This window comes from Pyxicephalus adspersus, chromosome 9, assembly GCF_032062135.1.
Source record: "Pyxicephalus adspersus chromosome 9, UCB_Pads_2.0, whole genome shotgun sequence".
Classification (NCBI taxonomy): Eukaryota; Metazoa; Chordata; class Amphibia; order Anura; family Pyxicephalidae; genus Pyxicephalus; species Pyxicephalus adspersus.
The window spans coordinates 56,835,189-56,850,176 of NC_092866.1; the positions used below are offsets into that span (position 1 = coordinate 56,835,189).

At 42.1% G+C, this 14,988-nt stretch overlaps 1 protein-coding gene across 1 annotated transcript; it reads right to left on the bottom strand.

The window, feature by feature from the left end:
- Window positions 1-4,682: 4,682 nt before the first annotated feature.
- Window positions 4,683-13,032, bottom strand: COMMD9 (COMM domain containing 9). The gene is made up of 6 exons (XM_072422136.1): window positions 12,770-13,032; window positions 12,201-12,326; window positions 10,180-10,319; window positions 9,000-9,034; window positions 7,644-7,747; window positions 4,683-5,055 (listed from the first exon to the last, which is right to left on the bottom strand). Exons 1-6 carry the CDS (start codon window positions 12,830-12,832, stop codon window positions 4,915-4,917), a joined length of 609 nt encoding a protein of 202 aa, XP_072278237.1. The 5' UTR covers window positions 12,833-13,032; the 3' UTR covers window positions 4,683-4,914.
- Window positions 13,033-14,988: the final 1,956 nt, after the last annotated feature.

A 14,988-nucleotide genomic window follows, 5' to 3' on the forward strand; every position in this document is an offset into this window, starting at 1 on the left:
AGGAGCGAAGAGAGCGGCTGGGAGTTATTTTTCTATCAGGTCAGAAATGTAGGTAGGACAAGAACTGTGGAGGGGTTTGAGGGCAAAGCACAGAAGCTTGAATTTGTTTCTAAGGTGAAATGGAAGCCACCCAATGGGAGTCTGGCTGCAGCATTCATAATAGATTGTAGAGGAGAGAGTCGGGTTAGTGGAATACCAGCGAGAAGGATGTTACAGTAGTCCAGACGGGAGATGATAAGAGCGTGTACAAGGAGTTTGGTGGTCTCAGGGGACAGGTAGGGGCGGATTTTGGAGATGTTGCGTAGGTGAAAGTGACAGGACCTGGAAATGTTCTGAATATGGGGGGTAAATGAGAGGGCCGAGTCAAAGGTGACACCAAGACAACGTGCCTGAGGGGAGGGACAAATAACAGTGTTGTTAACAGTTAGAAATATGTCAGGGGGAGATTTGGAATTTGAGGGGGGAATGATGATGAGTTCTGTTTTATCCAGGTTGGGTTTCAGGAATTGTCAGACATCCATGATGAGATGGCCGACAGGCAGCATGAGACCTTATCCAGGACTGAGGGAGACAGGTCAGGGGTGGACAGATAAATTTGAGTGTCATCAGCATACAGATGGTACTGTAAGCCAAAGGAGGATATGAGACTACCGAGAGAGGAGGCATAGACAGAAAAGAGAACCGGTCTGAGGATGCCTCATTAGGAGCCGTTGCACACATGTATAGCCCAGCACCGGGTCTTGCTCTACACATGGCCATCATCATATGTTGGGTCACTTGCGGTGAAATGCCCAAACAAGTCAATGGTGGTGAACGTGCGGAGGGTGGATTTCACTAGTCACTAAAGGTTTCCAACATTCAGCAGAATAAAGATTTTAAAAAGGTAAAGATACATTATTTGCCTATAATTGGCAATACTTGCCCAATGCTTACTTTGGCAGAAAAAGTCAGAAAAGCTTAAATATATTATATATATACATATTATATATATATTAAAAAATGGAATTTGCACCATTTCTATCACTGAAAAGGTAGAGTTCTATCTTCCATAATCCAGAAAATCAGCATGCATACTACAGCAAGAAAGGAAAGGGAATATTTGATCAGACAATTGACAAAATGATGCAGCAAGGGTGATCAATATCTGTTATCGGAGAATATGAATCTCAGACAACGCTAAAAGGAGACTTTACAGCTGGATGGATTTTGTTTAGCAGTGCATTGACCCCGTCTGCTTCAAACACCCAATATTACCTCTGCCACAAAGACTCCAACATTTCTCCTTTCTGAATTTCACATCCTGGATAAAATAGAGAAACATTGCCATCTGCTGAGGAAATATATATAATTCATTGTTTCTTCTTGGGTGATCCAATAACATTGTCCAAATAATACAATAACAGCAAACAGTTATTCATTTTCTATAGAATAATTGTCATACAAATAGACTAATTTGTACAATACCAGAAAAGAACTATGAGCACATAGAATAGACAGAACAGACAGAAACGAATGCTTCTCCAACTTTTTGGATTGTAAGCTCTTCTGCACAGGGTCCTCTCCTCCTCCTGTGTCACTGTCGGTATCTGTCTGTCATTTGCAACCCCTATTTAATGTACAGCGCTGCATAATATGTTGGTGCTATATAAATCCTGTATATTAAAATTATTATTATTAATAATAATAATAATAATATTTGTGTTAGAGTGTTGAGCTGTGCTCATATGGGTGATTATGCAAAGTGGTTCTGCTGAGGTTTACCACACTGAACCGTTCAATAGCCATAATTATATACAAATGAATAGGAGTGGTTGGAAAAAATGGAAATTTCAAGGTGGTGCGGTTTTTGGAAGCATTATTCAGGTCTACTACTCAGTTGCTATCATAGACATAATTAGGAATGCTAAAGGCAATTATTACTATTATTATTATTATTATTATTAATAATAATAAACAGGATTTATAATGCACCAACATATTACGCAGCGCTGTACATTAAATAAGGGTTGTAAATGACAGACAGATACAGACAGTGACAAAGGAGGAGGAGAGAACCCTGCCCAGTAGAGCTTACAATCTAGGAGGGGGATATGGAGTGGTGGGAAGTAGTGAGGGTTGGAGTGGAAGTCAGAGGTGAGCTGTAGACAAGGACGAGGGGTACAAAGGTAATATTTTGGCATATGAGTGATTTTAACGTCTGTGTTCCTCGTCCTTGTCCACAGCTCACCTCCGACTTCCACTACACTCTTTATTGAACATTGCTCACCTGTACCCTAAGTGTTAGGGCAATCCTGCTTTTTCAGTTTCAGTTGTCAATTTCCTAGGCATGGAATCCATGTGGCTGCAGGTGGTGCTGGCCCAGGGGAGTTGGTCATAAAGGTGCTACCAGGCCAGGAAATAGCAGGGGAGATTAGGTCAGACAGCATTAGAAGATTTTACATGCATGGTGGAGAGAAGGTTGTGCTGCTCTGCTGGCAATAAAAAATAAACTAGTCAAAATGAAGGGACAGGCAATTTCTGGGTTAGGATCCTGAGCATCCAGTGATAGATATGGAGCACATGCTCCTGGCCAGCAATTTGTTTGAAGCAGATAACAAGGAGTGCAGAGGGGTACATAGGTATGCAACACCCACAGTAGTAATAAATCCTGAAAAGAATGGAGAAGGATGAAGTTCTGGATTAAAGAGCTGACATTAGGTGCTGCAGGTGAGTATAATAATACTTCTGCACTTTCTGTGAACCTCCAACCCCTATTTTTAACTTGAAAAGGAAAGTATTGTCCTTTGAAATGACATTAAGATGTTAAAGTTTTTATGAAGTATTACAAACTGAAATTACTTCTGTTTTAACGTCACCAGGTCAGCATAACAGCCAGACCAACCCATTGGCACCTCCAATCACCATAACCGATTGTTTTACTTTGACAAGAAGTGTTGCTTCCCAATGCTCCTTGAACTGTAATTCCAAAGTCTTCACTTGATTGGAAAAAAAAGTATTTACTGTAAAGAAAAAGAGAACCAAGCAAGAAAGGATAAGAAGCAGATGATAGATAAGGATCATGTATTGGGGAGTATTGGTAAGTTTCCAAAACAGAAAGCAATGGCATAGATAGCCGAGGCGTTCAAGTAGTGAAGGAGATTCTCCAGAATCATCTCATGGCCCAGACTGCTATAGGGAGTATTATTAATAAGCAGATGCATGGACACTGTATTTTTTTTGAACAGGCATCGCTCACCCAGGGTGTGCTTTTATCATTTCTTCATTATTCTATGCAAGCATGCTCAAGAAAAAACACAGAAGCCTCTTTGATTTTGGTAATGAGTGCTTACATTAAATTTATGGTTAAAGTGAATGTAACCATGAAAAAAAGACATCATATACCTGTCAGGGCTTTTTTTCTGTTTATGTTCATAGAGCTATGCATGTCCAGCTCAGTGGAAAGAATCGGCACAATTCTTTGCTGAGGTGAAGTAGCGTCCAAGCGCATACCCCTCACAATCCACTGCGCATAAACTGCCTGGATGGATATTGTTTCCTTGTTGTAGATCCAATGCTGCAGCGTTTGCAACAAAACCATCTCTGCCTATTTTTTCCATGGCCCCCTTCATTCCTATAAGTGAGATGTACAATTGGTGGCCAATACCTATTCAGCAAAGTGTTTAATCAGGAGGGGGTGCACTCATGGTGGGAAGGGGAGGTTACTGTATTGAGGATGTGATTGGAGAAGTCATCAGCTGCCTATAACTGAGAACGCTTTTGTCTATATCGGTTGCCAGGCACTTACAGCAGTTCAGGAGTTAGTTCAACTTCTTTGTTCATTTCCCTAAGGAGAACAATCAACTTGCAGATGCTGCAAGAAGAATTTGAGAAATCGAAATCACTACCACAGATAAGGCAAAGCCACCCAAACACCCTCTTATTCATTCATGATCGCCTATCACCTGCCTCTTCCTGCAGCCTCTTCTTGCAGAAAATGCGTCCATTACAATTAGCTCTTTCAGCACAGGTGTCCTTTCATTCGCTTTTTTAAAAAAATCCCATGTTAAAATGATTGCTGTGTGCATAATATTGTCACTGTGTACATTTATATTCATTTTTCTATTTTTTCGACTTTATGAAGGTGGTGATAGTTTCCTACCTTGTCTACACATTCAGAATCCAGTACTGCAGATTGTAGACCAGGGACCTTGATCTTTTTAACACAGGAACCCTTTGAAATAACTCAGATCTTCAGGGAACCCTGGCTATTATTCCTTTATCCACAGCTCACAATATATTAGTGTAATGGCCAGTTGGAAGAATGTCTCCTACATTGCTGGCCATTGGGAGAAATGTGACCCCTACAGATAGTTAAAAAGGTCATTGGTGTCCCCTTGCTGCAAATTGCTCATTGCACAAGGAACCCCTAGCAAGCTCTGGAGGAACCCAGGTTGAAAACATTTTTGTAGAGATCTGACATCTTTTTCATTCCATGCCACTCACATTACAACTTTGCAGCTGAGTGAATCTTTTCCATATGATATCAGGGAGAATCCAGTGCACAGAATACCTATCAGGTGGTCTGTCCTGGAGTTGCTGTTCTCACAATGGCAGCTCATCAGACAGTACCTGCAATAACTGACAGATCGGGGGTGGCCTATAGGGACTGGAAAGCCACAAAGCATACAGAATAGTGAAAAGCATATAATCAGCAAGCTTTTAAAATATGAAATGTCAAAAGCACTTTACATTGAATGTTACATTACCATAAAATGAATACAAAGTTTTCAGCTTACAGCTAAGTAGAATACAAAAAAAATAATACAGTTATTGGTGGTTTGGCAGACGTGTCTGTCCTTATAAGTCTCCTGCTGACAGGTGTCCCCATTCAGAGCAAAGTTCTGTATTTTACAAGACCCCCTCCTGGGGTGATAATTATTTGCTAGCCACTGCAGACAGTTGGTCTCTTATCCTGCCCAGCCCATCCAGCATGGTGTCCAGGGTATCTTTGCTGAGTTCCATGGTCAGTGTGGATGTCGCTGGGCTGAGCCCACAAAGGTCTGGGTCCTCTTGAATCTAAGAAACAGCAATAAAGAAATGCAGATGGTGAAACAAAGCAATGGCTTGAATTTGTGTTCCAAGTAATAAATAAGTAACACAAACAGGTCTTGTCCCACTCTGAGCCCAGGACTGGACAATGAAAGGTGAAGCAGCAGACTGATGTGCTCATCTATGTTACCCTGCTCTCTCCCAAAGTCAACATAATCCTTGTTAGCACATAATACCGATTGGCTTCTTGTGTTGCCTCTACCCTTCTCAGTCAGAGCTCTGCTGTCTATTGGAATGCAACACGCAGATACCACTCTGGGTGTACAGTTAGCCAAGAGTTATACAGGAAGATATGCACGACTCTACCCACTATCCTGAAATAAACATAACTGTGTGTAGTGTCTGTGACAGAAATGAGATTTAGATACCTTCTGGGGGGATAATTTTGATTTGTTTCCACCTATGATGTATATATTTCTTTGTCATGGGTTCAAATAGAGAAATAGTATTAGAAAACTAAATAGAAAAAGTAATAAAGCATAAGGAAAAGTTGATTCATGCATCTTGAATGCAATGGGGGTGGGGGGGGGGGGGTATGGTGAATCCAAAGTGAAAACATTCATGAACAGGCTCCACTGTGATTTGTAGTATAAAATCATTGATAAGCCCAGCAGGGAGGGGCTCAGACAGAAACTAACAAAAGACTTGGCAGAGTAAAATCCAAATATATACAGAGATACACATAGTTTCCCACTTGCAGATTAAATATTTTGGCTGAAGGCAATGTTACCTGTGCATGTAAAAAAAATGATGTCCTTTAATATTGTATAGAACAGAGAGGGAGTAAAACCCTCACCAGGTTTTTGTTTGCTGGTGAGTTTCCTTTACCACCTGCCTTAAAAAAAGTTCACCCCAGAGAGTTATCTCTGTAACCTGTGTCCCCATTGGAGGATTAATTCTCATCCATTGCTGTTAGCCCAAAATGTTGGATTTCCCCAAACTTTTTGTCTTAGTGTCAATGATCAAAAGTCTCATGCTTTTGGTCAATTTGGATATCAGTCCCATTGCTGATGTGCTCATTGGACCTGATTTATTAAAACAATGAGAGAGTGGAAAAGACAGACTATCATAGGCAAACGTGGAATTAATTTCTTCAAAATCTATTATTTTGAAGAATAACTGCTATTATTTAGGAAATCTTTTTAATCCTGGAGCAGATCTATTCCAGGCTTTCTGGATCACCCGGGTTCTCTCATGATAGACTATCTTGTCCAGTCTTGGAGAGCTTTCATAAAATAGGCCCATTGTGTAGTTAGGATGCATTTAGCTTCCACCGTTCTGGACCCCAGAATGAGATCGGTTTCACCCTCATATACCAATAGATATAAGGAACTAACCAATCTCTGCTATAGTGGGGGTGTTAGGTATATCCACTGGCTTCATGTAAACTTTGAGCCCAGGGGATTTTATCTTTATTCACAACATACCAGGAGTGATAAATGGAGAATGTTACATTAGGAAAAAAAAACTCAATCCTGCCCATAGTATTTCATCTTTTGCTGTATGTGGCTAAATCATTCTAAGTTTGCCTTCCCAATTGACTACAATGTACTTCACCCTAACTGTATAATTTTAAATAAGAAAAATGATATCCGTTTCCCTCACTGACATACAAAAGCCACAAAAAGTAATTGTTTTTGCTTTTTAATGGGAGATGTACATTCTATATAAAACAAAGGAGGCATGGTTGTCTTAGTGATTAGAACTCTCGCCTTTACAGCACCAGGTTCAAATCCTAGCAAGGACACTGGCACATCTTCAAAGAGTTTGTATGGGTTTCCTCCCACAGCCCAAAAACACGCAGTTAGGCTAATTGGCTTTAGTTTGTGTTAATGACATATGATTATGGTAGGAACATTAGAGTGTGAGCTTCTCTGAGGGACAGCTAGTGATATGACTATGGACGTTGTAAAGAGCTGCAGAAAATGTTGGTGCTATATAAATACAGTGTAATAATAAAATTTATTAATATTAATAATATCAGTGCATATATTACATACAATGATATTGCCATGTATTATAAATCCAAATCTTTATACAGAAACCAGGAGATTCCAGGTGTTTGGACTCTTCCATAATGACAACCTCTCTGCTTTAGGAAAACAGATTAAGTGTCATAATGGAAGACATAATGTATGCAAGCCTGGCATTCACTGAGCACTGATGTAATGTAATAGTGTGCATTACATCCTATGGTCAGGACTAGGATCAGCACTGTATGGCACTTCTCACCTAGCGGAACATGACATGCATTCATCAGACCTGTACCTGGGGTGTTGACATTGACAAATACTCCACACTTACCAGTAATCTGGACTCCCTTAAAGCTCCATTATTTAGTCATATAGGGAGAACACTGACAGCTTAACACAGACCTGGACTGAATCATTATTAAAGATTTATTTTAACCCTTCTGTGACCACACGCCCGGGCCAGATTTAGTGGCGTTACCATGTGCAAGTTTGGTGAACATTTACAAATATTAGTTTACAAGATTGCTTTACAGCAGTTATATCTGATAAGTCCCAGCTTTGGCTGACCAGACTGACACTCACCTTCATCTGTAGTAGACACGTCGGCACAGCCATTCTAGCCACCGAATCCGAGGAAGTCTTTATATCGACCCTCCAGTCCAGATCTACGAGACGAGGTAGCGAGACTGCAGTTAGGAAAGAAAAGAGTTAATGTTGAGGACTTAAGAAGCCTCATAAACCTTGAGCTGACCAATAATATGTCTGACATATAAAACCCAAACCGCCAATGGTGTATTGATTTCCGAGCACTTCACATGCGAGACCATTCACCCTACTGAGATACACCTGGGGGAACCAATACAAAGAAATGGAATGGATGTTCTGTGAGATGGACCAATTAAAGTTTGGCTTAACTCACTTGACTTTTTTGACTAATGATTCCCCTTTTACTTAGTTATCAGGACAAAAAGAGTGAATTGCCCCAGCAGCAATAAAGACCAGGGGAATATTGAAATGGTGGGGGGAACAGGAGGTGCTGTGCAGCATTTTGCCAGACACTTGGCTGCCTGCACCACTCCATTTGAACATTTTACAGCAGATGGCAGGGGGAGGTACTGGACCTGCTCACATTCATTCTCTATGAGAGTTCATTCATTGCTGGGAGCGAGCTACTCTGTGGTCATACACTGAGAGAATGAATAAGGGTGCAGTGAGAGCTGCCCACTAAAAAAAAGTCCACATACAGTGGTGCAGATGTCAGAGCAGCTGTAAAGACACGCTTGCATGTAGTGTCCCAAAGAAAACTGGTCAGGGGTGCAAGGAAGCAGTAACCCAAACCTCACCACCATTAAGCCTTAGGGAACACAGAAATGCCAGAGGCAAGAGAAAAACACACGCAGGTTTCACATCTTATGTGTGGCAGGGACAAGCTTCACAGTGCAGGGCTTTGGTGAGGCTGCTCAGGGCATGGCCACCCTAACATGGCAATAATGGCTTGGCAGGGGATCTAATACAAAGTTTGTCAACCAGGGTTTCTTCCAGAGGTTGCAAGGGGTTCCTTGAGCAATGAGCAATTTGTCAGTCTTGGGCCGGTTACCACTGACACCAATGATCTATTTGGCTATCTGTAAGGTGAAATTCTTCCTAATAGCCAACAATGTAAGAGAAATTAGTCTTACTGACCACCATGCTAATGTACGGTGAGCCATGGATAAAATAATTGTAGAAAGGATTCCCCCATGGTAAAAAGGTCCAGAAACACTGATCTAATACTTCCCCATTCCATCCAAAACTAAAAATGCCTTTACATACAAAGTTAAAGAATAAAAGCTCAGACGCCACTTATTATGCTCATTACCCTTATTGGCAAAAAAAACTATTTTGTTTTCCTTGGCCTGCTATCAGGTATGTGAAGAAGACAGGAAAATGTGCACTTACTGCTGCTGTTCTGAGCTTCACTCCTCCAAGCAGATCTGTAGACAAGACAAGAATGAATTAAAATCTATGTGTATGTAACCCCAAAATCTACTGTTTGCCATTGTGTCCTATACTTTTTTTTTTTTTTTTTAAAGAATCTGTTGCAAAGTTTCTTACTTCTAACTTTTTTTGCTGGCTGACTACGCTAAGCCACTGCCTTAGAATCAACAAAAAGGTGTTGTCACGCTGATGTGTGCTTTCTGTATTTTGGCAGCTGGGCTGCCTATCAGATAGTTGGGCCAGCTACTAACTTTAGCCATAGTTACACATTTTTAACTTATATGCAGTATAAAATAAACCCAGCCGTGGGCAGACTGACCTGTGATGAGTTACTATCACCAGCAGAGTTCTATGGGGTCTGATTTTGAGTCAGCGGGTCTGATTTATTGAAGCTCTCCAAATTGGAGAAGACTATCATAGGTGAAACTTGGAATTTGGCAAATGTTTTCAATCCTGGACCAGATCCTTTGCAGGTTTGTTGAATCACCCAGGTTCAGTCATGATAGCCCATCTTCTCTAGTCCTGGAGAAATTTAATGAATCATGTCCAGTCTTTATTCTTTAACTGCCATCTCTGTGTCCACATGACCCTCTCTGCAGCAATATAGGGAGGAGGAGACGACACAGAATCATGTGACCATGTGCCAAGGGTCAGCCCGGGGACACCCCCTCTAAATCTACCTGCACTGGGTATTACACAACTCATAATAAATGTCCCCCCAATCAGATTTTAAAATGTTCAGCTCCTAAAGAAAACAAAAACAAACACTATCTGGTGATTCTGATACAAAGGTCATGGTTCAGGCTCTTCCTGCTGTAGAGTGACAACACTCTTTCTATATCTCTACCAACTGGTTCCTGCACTGTCACCCCATCACATTGGCTTGCATTCCAACACACATTACCCAGCACCCTCCACTGTTATCACCACCAGGTAACGCCTCCTGAGAGATGCCTTGCAGCCATCCATGGAGTACATGTAGAATGGAAACCCAATTGCAGTAGAGTGTTGTCACTCTATAACAGGAAGTGCCTGAAAAGAACCTTCATGGTAGGAGCGCCTGTTATTATTTTATGAGCCATACATATTGTAATGTGTACAGAAAGAAACCCGGATCAGAGGAAAAAGAACCTGGACTCACACGTTGTCCAGAATAATTTTGGTCAGGAGGTTTTTCAAGTTCTGATGAAAATCACCGGGGAAGACGGCCAGGATCTGCTCAGCAGTTGTCAGGCCTTTGTATACCACGTGCTGGGTGAGAGTGTGCAGAGCTCGAATAACCTATAGAGGGGGCAAAAAGAAAAATCACATGATATAGAGACCTAAAACTCAAACAAAAACGTCATCGCTGTTTTAGTTCCTCCTGTTAGCATGCTCCCAGTGTTAGACTGAAACAATAAACAATGTAGAGGTAACCTGACTGCCCGACACTGTGGCCTCAAATATTCCCTATTACATAGTAGGTTAGGTTGAAAAAAGGACATCAAGTTCAACCACTAGGGAAATAAACATATCCCAGATATAAAACCCAATAAGACATAGTTGGTCCAGTGGAAGGCAAAAAAACCCCAGTCCATGAGGCAATCAGATGCTCCCTGGATCAGCAGTCACTGTTATCTTTACTTTAAAGCCTTAATACCGAGTTATATTCTGTACTTCTAGAAATCATCCAGCTTTTTCTTAAAGCAATCTATAGTAGTTGCTGAAATGTCTTCCTGAGAGAGCCTGTTCCACATTTTCACAGACTTTACAGTGAAGAATCCCTTCCTTATCTGGAGATTAAACTTCTTTTCCTCCAGACGCAAAGAGCGCCCTCTTGTTCTTTGTAATGATCCTAAAGTTATTAATTGGGAAGAGAGTTCTCTATATGGACTGTTTATATATATTTATACAGGGTGATCATATCCCCCTTAAACGTCTCTTCTCAAGGGAGAATAGATTCAGTTCAGCTAATCTCTCCTCATAGCTGAGCTCCTCCATTCCTTTTATTAGTTTAGTTGCCTTCTCTGCACTCTCTGCAATTCCACAATGTCATTTTTGTGAACCGGTGGCCAAAACCAGACTGTATATTCCAGATGTGGTCTGACCAATGCTTTGTACAGGGGCAGGATTATGTCTCCATCTCTGCAGGCTATTCCTCTTTTAATCCAAGAAATTACTTTGCTAGCTTTAGATATTGCAGCTTGGCATTGCATGCCATTATTACAGTGCTGCAGGAAATGGCCGATTCAGCTACTTCAGCTGGACTGAGGGATTTTCAGGGGGCAACACACAGACAAAGCTACACCAATCAGAAACGGCCCTCCGGCTCCTCGGCACTGGTCTGAAGGAAGCATCGTCAGTACAGTTCCCTATAGCAGTCACGCACAATGGGGACACACATACTGCATGAATCCAGAATGTTGGGATAATCATGTTAGAAGAATGTATTAAATATATGTGAGGATTTTTTTATATTTGTTGGGGGATCATGTCATTTAGAAAGAAAAAAGCAGCAGTAAGCAAGAGAATATGGGAATACCCAGATGCCATAATGGGTATCTTTGGATGGGGGGGTTTAGAATAGGTGCAGTAGGGTTCAATCTTAATTTAGAACAGAACCAGCACCAACAACTGGATTTTTAGTTTGATTTACAATGGAGAACAATTAATATTTCTGCCGGAATTTGCTGTAGTTGGTAATCAAGCTCATCAATAAAGTAAACGGGGGTCAGCATTTGCATTGATTGGTGGTTTGTAGGGGTAGGAACCGCCCCTGACAATCTGCAGCCAATGGGAAGGTTTACTGATGTTCTGATTACCAATGAGCTTGCAGCCATGCAAATCTGATGCTAAATACCAGCCAGTTATAATGATATAATGGGATATCAAACAGCATTGTCAGAGGTTCAGATCCTTTCTTACGCCACTGAAGACATGGTTCCCCTTTATTATCTATGTGCTCACATTGGCCATCACTTCCTGCCACAGGAAGTCAGGGGAAATCTCCCCAATAGGGAAACAGTGAAATAAAAACAATGTTTCCACTCTGCACCTCAAGAAGCAAATGGTGTTGGGCTTTGATGGGAAGATCAGCAGAGGAACGGTCTGGTGACAGGTTCTCTTTACAGAAAGACTTTTACATATACAGCTCATATCCAAGCACTGTACAGCCATCCCTACCTGAGCCGCCTCCTCTGTAGTAATGGAGAGATTGGATGACAAGCTGTCAATTAAATGTGCAGAGCCAATGGATGAGCGGGGGAAGGAATCTCTGCACAGCTTCTGCACCACATCCTTGGAGGGAGCCTGAGAAACAAGAACAATCAGAGTAAGCACAGTGTATATGTGTGGGGCCCCAGGGTTGTCAGTGTATAAATATGTGGGGCCCCTGTGCTGTCAGTATATATATATATATATATATATATATAGGGCCCCAATGCTATCAGTGCATGCACAGTGTATTGTGTGTAAATTCCCCCACCTACTAGATTGTAAGCTCTTCAGGGCAGGGTCCTCCCATTCTGTATCACTGTCTGTATTAGTCTGTCATTTGCAATGCCTATTTAATGTACAGCGATGCGTAATATGTTGGCACTATATAAATCCTGTTTATAAATAATAATAATGAGTATGCACAATGTATATATATATATATATATATATATATATATATATATATATATATATATATATATATATATATATATATATAGAGCCCCTGTGCTGTCAGTGTCACCCCTCCTCCTCACCTTTAATAACAGTTGCAGTGCACTGAATTCACTCTCCTCCATACCAGCCATCTTTCCTGTCATGTGACCCTTATCACATGTCCATCACACGCCCCTTCCACAGTCGCAATGCACCAATGGATTTGTAGTTTTTGGCTTCTCGCTGTCAATTAGGCACGTGCAGGAGGTGCGCAGTCACCTGACCTCTCCTACGGTCCGCCCTCTTGGCTTCTCCAGAGAAATGTAAAACTGATGTAATTAGTCACGGACGGATATCAGGCTGGTAACCAATCCGGCATTGAAGGGGAACACAGATGACCAATCGAGGGACTGCATTGCTGACCAATCAGAGCTTTGAGGAGGGCTCCGATCTCACCAATCCGAGTACTGAAGGGGTGTAGTGCAAACCAATCCGAGCGCTAGAAGGGACGCTGTTCCTAGGGGTTGCTATGTGCGTTATACGTGCTCGCTGAAACATGTCACTTATCTTGTTAGTTCCGCCTCCTTTGGACACTGCTCTGTTTTTTGGATGAGTGACACCCTCCATGTAGTATGTGCACCCCTAATGTATGGGGTTGTTACTGCATCCACTGACACCAATGCTGGGGGTTATTTGGGGCACTGACCCTAATGCTGGGGGCATTCCTTTTGTAACTGAACAATAAATGCAGGGTATTCTTACACCCACCGACCACTGACCCCGGGGCGTTCTTCCATGCACCATTCAAAAACCCCATCTCATTCTTCTCCCAGCAACCAATAACCTCAGGGCCTTGTTCCTCCCAACATCCAATGGCCCCGGGGCATTCTTCTTCCCAATGACTGCGAAGTATTTTTCCTCCAACCAACCAATGACCCCGGGGCATTCTTCTCCCCAGCAACCAATAACCTCAGAGCGTTCTCCCACTAACCAATGACCCCCAAGGCCTTCTTCCCTGCACCAACCAATGACCATAACCCCATCCCATCCTTCTTTCCACTGACCAATGACCCCAGGGCATTCTTCCACACATTGGCCATTGGGGCCACTGTGATGTTCTTTCTATTGACTCCACCAACCAATAAATCCAGACCATTAAACATCCTCATGTCATTGGTCAGTGTGAACAATCCTCCAACTGACCAATGATATCCAGGTATTCTTTCTTCCATTGACCTCAATGCCTGGGTATTGACCGCCAAGAGTGGAACATTGGAAGTCATACAGGTAGTCCCCGGGCTACATAAGAGATAGGGACTGTAGGTTTGTTCTTAAGTCGAATTTGTATGTAAGTCGGAACGGGTACAATATTTTATTAAAAAGCAAAACGGACCCTCCCCCCTTCAAGCCTCCTTCCTGCACAGGAGGGAGCAGGGAAGCCCTGTTGGTAACTAGGAGTCGTCCATATGTCGGATGTCCTTAACTCCGAGACTACCGGCATGTGCAATGTATAGTGCAATAGGCTCAGCCACACCCCATAAACCTTGCCCACAATTCACTGCCATGCAGCCACGCCCGTTTATTCTTCAACTGCTGCTCTTGCATTATTCATGATGGCAAATAAGTGTTGGAGGGGCTTAGGGAAGCAGCTGTGGGGGAGGCACTTGTGCAGCAAGTAAAGGGTCATTATAGTTGTTTTTTATGTTTTTCTAGAGTTCAGCTTTAAAGTGTTTCATCAACCAATCAGATTTCAGGAGGTCACATGGTGCAAAGTATAAATGCGATGAGCTTGCCCTGTGTTGGTCTCTTCTCTGTGCTTGGGATGTCACGCAGGCCTCTCATGGAGTGTGAGATTATTATAGATCATTACAGCTTTCATCGTCCCCCAGAGACCCAGCTAAATAGACTATTAATCCCGCTTAATGCTTCTGTCCCTCTCATTATACAAGCGTTTGGTAAGTGATATTACCGCATTATAAATCAGCCGGCTGCTGCCGCCTGCATATGTGTGTTTTATAATGCTGAGAAGAATATGGACTGGACAAATCTGCATGAATACATTCCTGATTAAAAAAAAAACAATCATTATCTTCTATTGGTAATATAAGTTATAGTTCAGTGACTTTGCTTAGAAAGAGATGATGTCATTGGTCTGCTGCATGCAGGACGGAGCATTTCTGCAGTCTCTTCAATGAGGTTGCAGCAGGGGGCTGAGCTGTATAAGACATTTGTGAACACAGACAAACATTGTGCAGGTCTGTGCCATCTCTGAGCCCTCGTCGCAGTCTTGGAAGAAGATTCTGACCCTGGATGATCCAAA

Coding starts and splice junctions, on each gene's coding strand:
- COMMD9 (XM_072422136.1), bottom strand. CDS start 12,832: ATGACAGGAAAGATGGCTGGTATGGAGGAGAGTGAATTCAGTGCACTG. Junction 7,748..8,999: donor TGAAGCTCAGAACAGCAGCA/GTAAGTGCACAT, acceptor TCCTAACTGCAG/TCTCGCTACCTCGTCTCGTA. Junction 5,056..7,643: donor CGTGTCTACTACAGATGAAG/GTGAGTGTCAGT, acceptor GCTGTTTCTTAG/ATTCAAGAGGACCCAGACCT.